The 14,016-nt window shown below is 39.4% G+C and overlaps 1 protein-coding gene across 4 annotated transcripts in view; it reads left to right on the forward strand.

Annotated features, from left to right (window-relative positions):
- KLF3 (KLF transcription factor 3) overlaps nt 1-13,587 on the forward strand; it is a 28,444-nt gene extending 14,857 nt beyond the window's left edge. For all 4 annotated transcript variants that reach the window (XM_084203931.1, XM_084203930.1, XM_084203929.1 and 1 more), the window contains exons 4-7: nt 2,455-2,950; nt 3,777-3,927; nt 8,251-8,411; nt 9,616-13,587. In XM_084203931.1, the coding sequence (XP_084060057.1) occupies nt 2,455-2,950; nt 3,777-3,927; nt 8,251-8,411; nt 9,616-9,797 (990 nt within the window). In that variant the 3' untranslated portion in view covers nt 9,798-13,587. The remainder of the gene's footprint in view (nt 1-2,454; nt 2,951-3,776; nt 3,928-8,250; nt 8,412-9,615) is intronic.
- Nucleotides 13,588-14,016: the final 429 nt, after the last annotated feature.

A 14,016-nucleotide genomic window follows, 5' to 3' on the forward strand; every position in this document is an offset into this window, starting at 1 on the left:
ATGCACAACTCAAAGCACCTATGGAATTACTTTATCTTTGTATGTGACTGAATCTTGGCATTTTTACTCACCCATCCATAGTGAGTGTTCACTTTTCACTGTGGGTGTATTCTGCTGGCTCCTACCAGGGAGGGGGGAATGTACCTGGAAGCTGCCCACAGTCTCAGAAGATCAGTTTTCAGTCTCCAGCAGCATTTTTACCCTTTTGCAGGCTGTGCACCAAAATCAGTCACAATCATTATCACTCCCCAGTCAAAGAATGCAGAAGTTATGTGCACATCCAGACAGTTAATCTTTGAATTCCCACCAGATGTTCTTAGGATAAGGTTACACCTAGGGATGCTTGTTCTTTAATAGAATCATTGGCCAAAAGCATTCCTGGAGATTTAAATTTCACAGGCTTTTTCCTTTTTAGCATTCTTGCAATGGAAGAAAAGTTCATAGGCAATGACATTGTGATCATCCCTGACAAACCTGCAGCACTGTAAATGCACTGATGCTTAGTGGTGGAATGTTTGCAGTTCATTAAAGCTGGGTGAACTCTGTACTGTAAACTAATAACAGGAGCTTTAACAGAAGTATTTAATGTTCCTTACCTGTTAAAATTTTGTGTTTTTTGGCTATGCCCATAATTTGATCCAATTAAATAGATACCAAATGCTGTTAAATATTAAATTATATCAATATTTAGTGGTCTCCATCACTTAGAATGCTGATAATTTCATTGCTTGGCTCAGCAGTGCTGGCAAGTCTACAGACAGCACTTCTTGCAATAATGGCATTTAATAAAATTCTGATGGACCAATTACTATCAAAGATGAGTGTTTCTATAGATGGAATTTGTAAGAATAGTCATAAAGAGAATATATAACTTGCAGAGATTTTAATGTAATATTTACTGTCTGAAGATTAATCACCATTGTGTATGCTGCTTTATTTGAATGTTTTATGGACTGAGGGACTCAGCTTTGTTGTTCTATCACAGTGCTATGAATGCAGGAGGAAAATTTAATATTTTCTAAACTCAGTGTTTCAAACAGTAACTGAAAAGAAGAAAATTATTTGTGTCATTTTGCAAAAATACCTCCCGTTAACATTGACATTTAAAATGAACCAAGTGCTCCCTCATAGGAAGACAGAGGTAGGAAACCAGGAAGATGTATTGACAGCAGTGTTCACCCCAGGAAGAAAAAGAATTGAAATGTTATGGAAATAATTTTATAAAAATACAATAGTTGTATGCTTATGATGTTTCACTTTATACCATTTTGAACTTTTTTTTAATCCCACTCATCAAAATACCTTTGGTGCCAAAGAAGCAATTAGTTTCTTAATATTAGTGTACCCACCTGAAATCCAAAGATAGCATTTTCTTTCAAAAAGTTGACAACACAACTAAAAATTTGTGTGCATTGTGTGCCCGGTCCCACTTTTGGTGTTAGAGCATCACATCAGTTTCCATTGTGAGTTAGCTGTTAAGAAACAACCTCAGTTTTTAACAGTTTTTAAATACAGTATTGTTCTGGATATTTGTGTCTGGATACTACAGTTAATTTTAATACTTCTTGGTTTACAAAAATCACTAGATATTTGTGTTTTACTTACAATACATATGTACATGCATACGTACGTATATACACACACACACACGCACGTGTGTGTGTGTATATATATATGTATATAAAAAAATTATTACTGAATTGTGGAGATGGTCACATAGGTCAAGATTAACTTTGGGGTTTATATTGTAATGGGAACTACTAGCTACCACTAACAGGAATATTCTTCCAACACACCAAATGTTTATCCTTGTACTCATTTCCAAAAATTACACTGGCTGGTTAACTGCTTTATATCTCAAAAAATCATTTAGAAAGGTTTAGATTTTACCTTTTGCACTCTTGAGTTACTCACCCATTACTTACATAGTTCAGCTGAGTATTTTGTATTGATTGTAGGGTTCAGATTCATAATTTCTTTCTTTAGTGATGATTGTTTTTCAATTACTTTACCAGCTGATTGAGACCCATTACTTGCAATTCTAAGCCCAGCTGAGCTCCCCTCTTGCCAGAATTGATGATCCTCAGTTACACAATTATATGCTTGGCATAGCAGATATATCTCCCAGGTCAGTTAAGAAATGTACAGGCATGTATATATGACAGGCAATTTAAAGGGAGAAAAGCAGTTGAATAAGCCTTGAAGATTTCTTTTCATAATCTGTTTTACATTGCTTCTGAAACAGTTAGTGAATCAGAACTTGATTAACTTCCTGTGTAGGGAATCTGAGGCTTTATTTGGTTCCATTTTATTTAGAAACTACATCAAAGTGCTTTCTTGAAACTTTTTCATTTTGCCTGTTTTATTGGCTGCCTTTCTTTTTCAGCAGTAGCCGCTTGTATGTGTTGATTTATTATTTGATTTTCTGTATTTCTTTTCCACTCCATCTGACAGTCATACCCATCCAATTACATGGACCAAATGAAGCCAAACAAATACGGCGTCATTTATTCTACACCAAGTATGTTGCACAATAAATTCTACTCCAGCCCTGAAGGACTATCAAATGGAATCCAGATGGAGCCAGTAGACCTTACAGTAAATAAACGGAGCTCACCACCTTCAACTGGAAGTTCTCCTTCCCCGCTAAAATTTCAGACTGCGCATAGGAGAAGTTCGCCTGGATTGACTCTGTCCTCTCCCAGCTCACCTCTCAGTAAATTCACACCGTCACCCCCAGGAGTACAACCGCTTTCCATGCCCATAACAATCCCACCTGTAATGGCCGCTGCTCTTTCACGCCATGGACTGAGAAGCCCTGGGATACTCCCGGTTATACAGCCTGTTGTGGTCCAGCCAGTTCCTTTCATGTATGCTCCCCATCTCCAGCAGCCCATCATGGTGTCCACAGTTCTCCCAGAGGAGATGGAAACTCCAAGTAGCATGCAAGGTTGGTGTTGTCAGAATTGCTTTTTATGCTATCTCGTCCCTACAAAATAAGACAACTATCCAAGCACTTGGTTTCTGTGGGTTGTTGATATTTTAGGAAGTGGAAAGTAATTTCTGCTCTTCCAGAATAAACAGGCACAGAATTTATTGTGTAAATATTTTACCAGACTTACCAAGGTCATGGGATCACAGAATCAATTAGGTTGAAAAGACCTCTGAGATCAAGGAGTCCAAGCTGTGACCCAGCACCACCTTTCCAACCAGACCATGGCACTGAGTGCCACATCCAGGCTTTCCTTAAACACCTCCAGGGATGGTGACTCCACCACCTCTCTGGGCTGCCCATTCCAATGCCCAGTCACCCTTTCTGGGGAGAAGTTCTTCCTAAAGTCCAAACTAAACCTCCCCTGGCGCACCTTGAAGCCATTTCCTCTTGTCCTTTCAGACAGTTGTAGAGAGTAATGAGGTCTCCTCTGAGCCTCATTTTCTCCAGAATAAACAATCCCAGCTCCCTCAGCTGCTCCTCACAGGACTTGTTCTCCAGACCCTTCACCAGCTCCACTGTTCTTGTTTGTATCTGCGTAAACTATTGATCTGCTGAGATTTGGACTGATAACAATATCGGACTGATGAAAATTAATAGAAATGTTTTGAGTCATGGTTATCAGGGGATAACTAAAACTGAAAGATTTTGTACTTAGTGTAAATAGTCACAGTAAATGTAGAACTGATGGATTTGTTTTAACTATATGGGTTTTTTGTATATTATTTATTTCCATAACTCTTCATAATTTGTATGTGTTGCCTTCCTACCCTCTGCCATACAGTGCCTGTCATTGAGTCTTATGAGAAGCCCACACTGAAGAAAACAATCAAAGTAGAGCCAGGAAGTGAACCATCAAAGACTGACTTCTATCCTGAACAAATGTCACCTCCAATGATGACCTCATTGTCTCCTCAGCAAGTAATGTTGCAAGAGTAAGTAGCTAACAGTTGTCCCAAGATCAGGAGAGAAATGGAAAGCAGTTCACTACAGCAGTTAGCAGTTCTGAGGAGTGGGAAGGATTGTTGCTGTGCTTTAGAACGTGTAATAAAATACAGGTTCATCCCTCCCACCACTGCCACTGTGAAATGTGATTTCAACTTTCTTTTCCCCCTTCTTCAGCAGTACAGGAGGTGATACATATTTATACCTTCGAATAGATCTGCCATTTCTAGAATGCATTTCTAAAGTGATGATAGGTTACAATTCCACAGTTTACTAAAAGTAGGACCCCCAATAAGCCACTGATAACCTATTTATGTAAAACCAGCAGCAAAATTGAAAGAAACTTAAAAGACAGTTCATACTGATACCTCTATTTATGTTACTTGAAATACCTTTCTTTAAAATGAGTGTTGTGACTTTCTCTTCTTGTAGGACCTCTTTGTCTTTTCAAAAATTTTGTCTCATTGGTGGAAGGAACCTTTTCAGCCTTACAAGTTTTGTGTATACAAGTGAAATTGCATTTTTACCTGAGGCCATTGTTCCGTGGGTGATTTTTTTGGCAGCTCAAATAGTTCTTGAAGCTTTCTTCCCTCACAGCCACTTTTTCCACCCCAGTAGTAACTCATTGTGCTGGCATAGCTGTTACTGGGGCCCCTGCATGAACTGGATCACAGATCTAATGGGTTTTTAAACAGTGCTGTTTGCAGAAGAAAGGACAAGGGCTAGAAGAAGAAATTAGGTCTGGGGCATAAACCTTTTAATTGGAAACATTAAGGAATTCTCAAGAAAGTACCTGAGGAGCCTTGGGCACCCTTCCATTTCCTGTTTTCTGGGGAAAATCCTGTCAGTTTCAGTAAGCCATGGAATGACCCAGAGCCAGGCTCATCCTTCAGCAGGCAGTGCTCTGGGTAGGCAGGCAGGCTGCCAGTGTGGCTCTGGCAGGAGCTGGAGTTGGGAGCGGAGCAGGGCTCACAGCACAGAACCTCAGAATCCATTTCTGCACTTCCCTCTTGCTCACTGTCATCCTTGAGGTGGTTGTGTTTGACCTCACCTCACAGAGTAAGGGGAAGAGGGCTTCAAGTCAGACACTCAAAACCCAGTGTGAGTATGGTTCAGAGAGAGAAAGAAGAGCATAGGATGGATGGGTGGTCTCCTGTATTTCCTCCAGAACGCCGCCTTTTCCTCCTGCAGATGGCCATTGGGTTCAAAGGCACACCACAGCACCAGGGCTGGCTGCATTCCACAACAGCCTTCTTGTGGGCACCCCTCCTTGTCTTCAGACAATCTAGATGCCCCTCCTAGACTGCAGGCTCTTTGAGTTGGTTGCCAGCTAGCTTTTATAAACGATACGCTGTTTCTTTTAAATCACCTTATACATGTTTATTACATAAAATAGTAAACATGCATGTTTACTAGTTAGTAACTTACCTTCCATAATGGACCTACCACACAAGGGAGTCAGGTCTTTATGTAGCTGGAACTAACTACTGCTAGGTCAGGACTATCAAATGGTTCAGTTTATTTTTTGTCTTTGTTAAGTCTCTTTAACAAGAACAAACCAGTAAGTGCTGTTCCTGGCTGGTACCACACCCTTCCTCCAGGGCTGAGACTTCTGCAGACTTGTCACCTGCATTAGTGATTTGCATTATTTATTTCCCAATGGGTGTAGTTTCCCAGCAAACCCATCCACTGAGCAAATAATATAAAATTTGGTGTCATATGTAGCTTTGTTACAGAAAACATTTGTATGTGCATGTTTCCTAAGCATCAACTCTGCTTGCCCATGTAGAGTGTGATGTTCATGGAGATTCTGTCCTTGCACTGTAACAGCTTAAATTGCATTTTAGCTGTCCTGTGGAGCTCTAGTTCTTGCTCCTGGAGCCATCCCATTCAAGTTCACATTCTGCTGTATTCAAAACAAGAAGTTTATAAATTGTGTTTCTTATCATTAAAAAAATATATAGACAACTCATACGAGTTACAAGATGATATACTTAAACCTTTATTTTTAAAGACTGTTGTTGTCTCACAGCTTTATGAGCTCTAGTTAGGCATTGAAGTTTTTATCACTATTCATTGTTTCCAACTGCCCAGAATGTACTATTCAGACACCTAAGCTACATTAAAGGGGCATAGGAAACCTTTAGTCTCACTGACATGAACTTTTTTAAGACTTTTAAGTGACTTATTTTGCTTTAGTGTTAGCTTTTGGCCGTATCTGGATATCTGTATCTATCTATCTATAAAAATAATGTTGGTGACATTTCTGGAGGGATGGTTGGACCTTCTAGTATGTCTGATAATCAGTGTAACTGTGCAGTTATTTCTAAAATCAAACTTGAGGTAATAATAATAGTATAAAGAGCCTCAACATATTTTCATGCAAGTTTCAAAGTCTAACTCATGCTGTCAACATAATGTGGTCTGTGGTAAAGAAGAAAAAGCTGTTGAAGTTTTAACATAATTTTTAGAAGGTACTCTTACCTATTGAAGAGTGCCAAATGGTACATACATGAACTTACATCTAGTTGTAGAAGAGGGAATGAAAGAATTAGGGCTGTGCTTTTATTATTGGCACTTACTTAATATTTACCTCTGAATTTGACACCACCCTAACCATTTTTTAAAACTACCACACCCTATCTGATTATTGATAACATTCTGTTGTCTTGCCAGCCTTCTCTCCCATAAGGGTAAAAGAAGATATTCTCAGTGCTTTTTCCAGACACTTGTAGATTGAAAATCTAAATCACAAATGGTGTATGGCCAATATCCTTTTTCTCCCATTTCCCAGATGTTACCATGTCCAGGACTAGCCTCCACGCATACTGATTTAAACCGTGTCTGTTTGCTATCCTAAGCCTGAGCTTCTCCAAAAAGGCTGGTATGCAACTGCATTGAAGCTGAGCATTGCTTTGGAGAGCTGGTTCTTTGGAAGCTAGAAGCCTGCCTTCTTATTTAAGAGTGTGGGCGTCTCTGTCTAACATCACCATCTGGGGTTTCCTGCCATTATAATATTTTTAGCTAGATTTAATTTGTACTTGAAGAGTATATCACCCAACAGTCACAGAACCACCCAAGAAAGAGAATTTGGTTCCCAGTTTCCAGCTTCTAACTCTTAAGAAAAGAATCAGTAACAGAATTCAACTTTTCCCACATCGTTAATACCCATCCTGCTGCTGTGGGGTCATAGAAAAATCTTTTCTTCTTAAGCCATGAACAAGATTCTGTCTTTACCACATGCCCTTTATTTTGCTGAGAGAAGTAGGAATTCAGTATTTCTGAAAATTAGGCTCTAAAGGAACTTGGAGTAAGTGACCAATAGAACCCAGTGTTACAAAACATAAGTTGATTGGTAAAACATGTGAAATGCATTAACTTAAAAAAGACAAGAATTCTAGAAAGCTCCTTTGTTTTGCATGGAGGAGCTGGTTTTGCAAAAAGGAATGCTAATATCTGCACCTTATATTCTACACCTTTTTTTGACAAACATACATTTTTAAGATTGATGTGGAAGAAAGAGTCAAGGTTGTTTCCAGTTCTACAGCAGGGGTGTCATTCAGCATTCAAAGACACCTTTTAAGAAGCTTGTATGTTTTCACACACATGAACATTTATGGGTTTGTTTACACCAGAAGTCCATTTGTAGTTCATATATGTCTTACCTGCGCTGTACCTGTGGGCTTCTAAAATGAAAAATTATGTTTAAGAAGGTGGAGGGACAACTTCAGACATCCTGTGGGTGTGCCACACAGGCTACGCTCTACTTTTAGGAATTGACGTCAGTGGTACAGGGAGGCCGCACCCTGCTGCCAGCACCAAACAGGAAATTCTTAATTACATTCTAAAGGAGTGGCTGGAACAATAAAGATTGAGTTCTGCTTTGAAACCCTAAAGATACAATTTCTTTAATAATATGGAATAGCTGTTTCCAATTACAATCAAATTAGTTGTATTTGAAGAGAAAAAAAATAGTGAACCAATACAAGAGAAGTTCACTCAGGGTTTAAGAAATTGGGTTTGACTGAAAAACACAAAGTTGAATGGGGTTTTTCTTCTGAAAGTTTTAAAAAATAGCTAGGAAGTAGTAAAAATGGCTACATCATGCCACAAAGTGAGTAAACATTTAGAAATATTACTGCTAAAATACACAAAATTTGCTAAACCCTTCTGAATTTTTCGACATGCATGTAATGTTGTTCTTTCTGCCAAGAGACAGAGTGGTAGTGAATAAAAGGCTCTGTTATGAATCATATTAGCTGAGGTTTGCTGTGCTGAATGTTTTTGATTTTAACATTAATTTAACTTTGCAGGAATCACCCTTCAGTTATAGTTCAACCAGGAAAGAGACCTTTGCCTGTGGAATCTCCAGACACACAACGAAAACGCAGAATACATCGATGTGATTATGAAGGCTGCAACAAAGTCTACACTAAAAGCTCCCACCTGAAAGCTCACCGAAGAACCCACACAGGTCTGAGCATAGCTATGCTTCTCTTTCATCAAGCCTGTGGTAAAATAGTAGGCTAAGCTTGTAACTTCTGCTAATGGCCAGGTGACCACAGGTGTAAATAACAAAATGACAGAAGGTAGATCTGGCATTGTTGTGAAAATACTTCTAGGCTGAGCAAAAGACAGAGGACGTAGTAGGAAAAACCTACAATAAGAGACTGTAAGCCAGAACAGGTTCACAGTTCATGCTGATGAGTGTTACATTCACTGGCTCTTCACTCATTTTGTGTCCAGTTGCTTGCACTCAGTCTGCACACCCTGTAAACACCAAATCAGTTCAAATAGGTGAGCACTGGCTCACCTATGACATCACTGTTAAATTTGACTGTAATTTCTATGGGAGTAGCCCATTTGCAGAAGTTCGGACTGTATGCCAAATGCAAACACATCTGCTCTGTGGAAATGCTAACCCCTGGTGCAATGGTGCTTTTTATCTGAATGAGTGTTCCAGTAAACATATCCCCATCTTTGCTCTCCACAGAAATGTTCATCTCTGCATGCTGAATGAATATATATATATATACATCCAAGGCTTTTACAAGGGTACCTCTTTTAGGAAAAATGGAGCCCAGTTCATGTCTGTTGTGCATCAAGCCAGCCATTTACCTGTTGGGCAATACAGTGGTGTTAAAGGAGGGAGGATGACATATGTAGTATGTCATATTGATGACTTATTAGTAATGATAGAGAGAGAGTTTAAGTTGAGGTACTTGAGACAGTGATGCCAGTCATTTACACTGCATTAAATTTCAGAAATCACAAGATTTCTCCCTGTTGTGCTTTATGGTAGCACAGTCCTTTCCCCCAGAAGGCTAGAAAATGAGATCCCAGTTTTGAAAATACTTGAACAAATGCTTAAACCTTCATCCTTCTGGGTTTCATAATATAAAACAAGTACTAATATGGCAGAGAGAGGAACAGAGAGACAATAAAAAAATAAGTTGTGGCAGGTAGCAATTTTTGGTCAGTTAATTTCGACTACACAGTTTCTAGCACAGAGTACGCTTCAGCTTTGAGCTGTTTGGAGGCTTTTTAAGTAAGCACTGAAGTACTAACTGAAATTTGGCAAGGCCGTAGAATAAATCTATCGCATTTATGTGTGAACTTAGTGATCAGAACTGATGTGCTCACGTCTTAAATCCCCACTTCTGTGTTTCCTTTTCCAGGAGAAAAACCGTACAAATGCACTTGGGAGGGATGCACGTGGAAGTTTGCTCGTTCTGATGAACTGACGCGGCATTTCCGCAAGCACACAGGAATCAAACCCTTCCAGTGTCCAGACTGTGACCGGAGCTTTTCACGCTCGGACCATCTTGCTCTTCACAGGAAACGCCACATGCTAGTCTGAATGTCTTCTGTCCCTGACTCCTGCCACACTTTTTTGTTTTTTACACATGCATTTTAATTTGGATTCAGCTGGTCTGGATCTCTGAGTTTATACCATTAAAAGCTTACGTATGGTCAGTAACAGATGTTATCTAACCCTTCTATGTCCTTGCCACGGGTCAGACCTAAAGAATGTGAACACTTCTTTTTTTTCTTCTGGGGATGCTAAGCAAACCCTTTCTGCATTCAGTATGTTTATTGTATTTCATTTGTGAATAAGGGAATTTTTAAACTAACAGCTTTTGTTAGTTTCTTCATATAATCAACCCAGCATATACTGATAAAATAGTAAACGTTACTGAATATCTGAAATGCTAGTCCTTGCCAGAGACTATTATTTATGTGCCCTGTAAGGGATACATTCTCATTTTATGCTCAACAATGCAATGAATGGACCCTGCCAGCTGTGTTGATTTCTGCGATGTGGTTCATACAACAGTTTTAGAAAGACACCTGATTTAGAAATCCCCTCTGCCCAAACAGTGAGTAATACTGAGGAAATAAATCTAAACAGTGTAATTACTTTACAGAAAGATTGAGTCATAGTATCATTTACCCCAGTCAAGAAGAAAAATGGGCAGGAATTGGTTCGTACATAACACTGTGCATCTAAACCAATGTCATCTGTATTGTAGTGTAGTTATATCCTTGTTTTTGTTGCATAATGCCTCAGTGGATTTGTTAAAGGAAGACTTTGTGTGACTCTGTATGTCTGGTTTCTGTGCAAGTGTATGGATGGCTTGAAGCTGAGTCAGGGGTTTACGATCAGGAAGTTCTTCACCCAGAGGGTGGTTGGGCACTGGAACAGGCTTCCCAGGGAAGTGGCACAGCACCAAGCCTGTCTGAGTTAAGCGTCTGGACAATGCTCTCAGGCACATGGTGTGACTTTTGGGGTGTCCTGTGCAGGGCCAGGAGTTGGACTCGATGATCCTGATGGGTTCCTTCCAACTCAGCATATTCTATGATTCTGTCTCTCTATGGTACTCTCCTGTGATTTGGCATTAAATGACATTCATGAAAACCTACTGCACATCATTTCAGGGATATAGATTATCCCCCTGCAATCATGCCCCTGCATTTCTTCTAAATAATTTTTTGTCTTTGCTGTACTTCAGAAAATAGCAATCATTAAGTCAAAAATGCTCTGAACTGTATTGTTGTGAGTACCACTGTAATACACTAAAGTATTTAAAATTACTGATCCACAATATTTTTATGAGAAGATGGCATCAGATATGAAGTACTTCTGATCATAAATTGAGTCATGTATCTGTTTTGGATAAAAGCATATACCAAATCATCCAGTTCCTAACTCTGGTTTGTGACTCTGGTAGTCTCTCCATGGTAGGTACAACTGCTTCCCTGTGGACGTGTCTCTTGCATTAAAACCGTGCCCATTAGCAAACAGAACTCCATAGCTAAAAGAAACCGAATTCAAGCAACCTGCAGCTGCCCCTAGAAATGTTCCTGTCTGGGACCCTCTGAAAGGAAGGTTTCTGTCTGTATTAGCTGGCAAACTTTGTGGCTCTGCAAGGAAACAGGATGTATTTCTCTACACTCACACACAAGCGCATTTCCCTTCCTTGCCCTGTGTAAGGTAACCGCCATTCCCTGTACCTTAAACATACTGAAGTCAGCTTTTCCTTTCTTTTGGAAAAACCCAGTGAACAATGGAGGTGTGAGGGGAGGAAGAGTTTCATAGAACCCTGCAGGAGACAGGTGGAGTGTCCATCTGCAGGTGGGTATATTTGAGCTTGTGGAGCAGGTGGGCTATGCTTCTATAACTAATGGAGCCCAATGCCAAATAATCTTGGAGATGCAAGTGTGTAAGTGCAAAGAGCCTTTATTTGGTAATAGGACTTTACCAGCTGTTCTGCTGACATCCACATGTCTGTGGAATTAAGAGAAGGAGAGGTTTGCACTTCCTGTAGAAAAATGCTCTGACAGCAATTGCTCTGTTCCAGCTGATACATCCTCACCACCTCGGTCGGGCTGCATCTTGTGTCTTGTAGCTTTCCCTCATCTGCTCACCTGTGGCGCTGAAACACCTGGCACGTGAATCGGTCTTTTTTCTTTCTTGGTAGTGACATTGTTAGTGACATTGAGAAACTTGTAGGAAAGAGACTGACATTAATGAGCAGCTGTTCCAGAATGTGGACTTCCTATTTTATATTTTTTTGGTAGCAGAATTGGCTCTAGGTTTTAATGGCAATTTTGTAAATCCAGGCGCGTCACTGGCTGGGAGGCTGTGTGGAGGGAGCCCTGTGGCATCAGTCACAAGTCTACAGACATTTAGTACCCTGGGATGAAAACAATTCTGTTGATGAGGGGGAAAACAAATACTAGAAAATACGCACCTTAATGGCAACTGGTCCTATTTCTACCTTAAAAATGCAAATTTATAATATTCAGGATGTTCAAGGAACATTTCTTTCTAATGCTCTGTTTCTCTTTTGAGGCTTACATAAAATGTTTTCATTAGTATGTTTTTAAATATTTTTGAAATCCGTACCCTAAAAGCAGAACTTCTCTGTAACTAACAGTTACTTCAGATAATTTAGTCTAGGTTATTTCCCATGTTAATTCATTAGTTTATGTACCTTTTTCCTCAAAGTATTTTTACACTAATGATGGGGTCTAATACAGTGGAGATTGAGCAGAACTTTCAGATTTCATCCATGTGTCTTGCGAATTAGGACAACAGAAATTTAAAAATTAAATACAAGTATTTGAGATTATTATATGAGAATGCCTTCCTTATAGGATTTTTCAGTTATGCCTGTGGTGTCTTTGTGGGATGTCTAAAAGGTCACAAACAAATACACTTCTAGCTGAATGTGAATTCACATTTAACCAGCTCATTGTGTCATTTTAGCAAACTTTGATTTGAAGGATACCTTGCAATTTTTAAATATACTCAATTAAATGCTTGGCAAAACCAGTCATTCCATCTATGCACTAAAGAAAAGCCAGTTTAGATAGAAAATCCTAATCCCGGAGAATGAGTATATTTAAACTCTCCCACCTTTCTCTGTAACAGTATTGCACTGTGCAGTGTGAAACAGGTAATACTGTTTTACTAAAATGTGCCAGTTTAAGCTATTTGATTATAATAAATTCCTAGTTTCTAATACAATTGCAAGAAACTAAACAGGTATGAATGTGTGGGGTTTATTTAAATGTACACATGGCATTCTGCAGTGATACTTCTAATGCCACATCTTGTTCAAATATGTTGTCTCTGCCAAGGTTAGCAACATGATGAATACAAATCCTTCATAAAAAATTTTACAAAGCATTTTACATCTCTTAAGAGGGCTAGACCATTTTTCATTATATTTTACAGATACTAGCACTTAATGTACTTTAGAGGGTCAAAATAATCTTTTTGCTTAGCATCTCTCACCTGCAAATATAGCAAGGATTTTAATTTACTTTGATACTTCTATAAACTATGCAGAATTTTTAAAATAAAATGTAATATATTTTATAAGCTAATAAGACAAAATGGCTAATTAAAGGTTTCTAGCGTGCATTACTATAACTTGCAAATATGGAGACATTTTGGTAATCTTTTCTTACTAAAGATGTGAATGTTTAATGTACTTTCACTGTTTCTACTTTGGTAGTCCAATGGGAATTCAGTAATGACATTTTGTCATGTCAAACTGTGAACATAAATTTGTACTGTACAGTCCTCATACTATATTTAGTATATTTAGTGCACAGTGCATATGTATTATACTTGTTAATAAAACACTCAGAATGTTGTTGGTGGTCATGTTGTCACATGCTGGATGACACAGAGCAGTGATGCCGTGCTTGGGTCAGGGGCAGGAATGGAGGAGACCCCTGTGGCTCTGGGTGTTTGGGTGGCCCTTCTGCCACCTCCTGTGTGTGCCTGCCCCGCACGGGGCCCAGGGCAGCAGCACAAGGAATTTGTGCTGGAGGGGCTCTGTCCTGCAGCACACTAAGTGGAAAGCTCATAAAAATGTTTTACTGGCCTCTAATTAGGTCATTCTAATTAGGGCATTCTAATTAGCCCATAGGCAGGTGTGGAGCACCAAACAGGTGAGTTTGCCTTTTTTAATCACTCACAAGATGACTGACTGGGCCTGCTCCCCACAGCCTCTCCCAGACCGAGGTGCCAGAGGCTGCTGACACATCACCACGAGTCCTGC

Source organism: Fringilla coelebs (assembly GCF_963513975.1).
Source record: "Fringilla coelebs genome assembly, chromosome: 4".
NCBI classification, from domain to species: domain Eukaryota; kingdom Metazoa; phylum Chordata; class Aves; order Passeriformes; family Fringillidae; genus Fringilla; species Fringilla coelebs.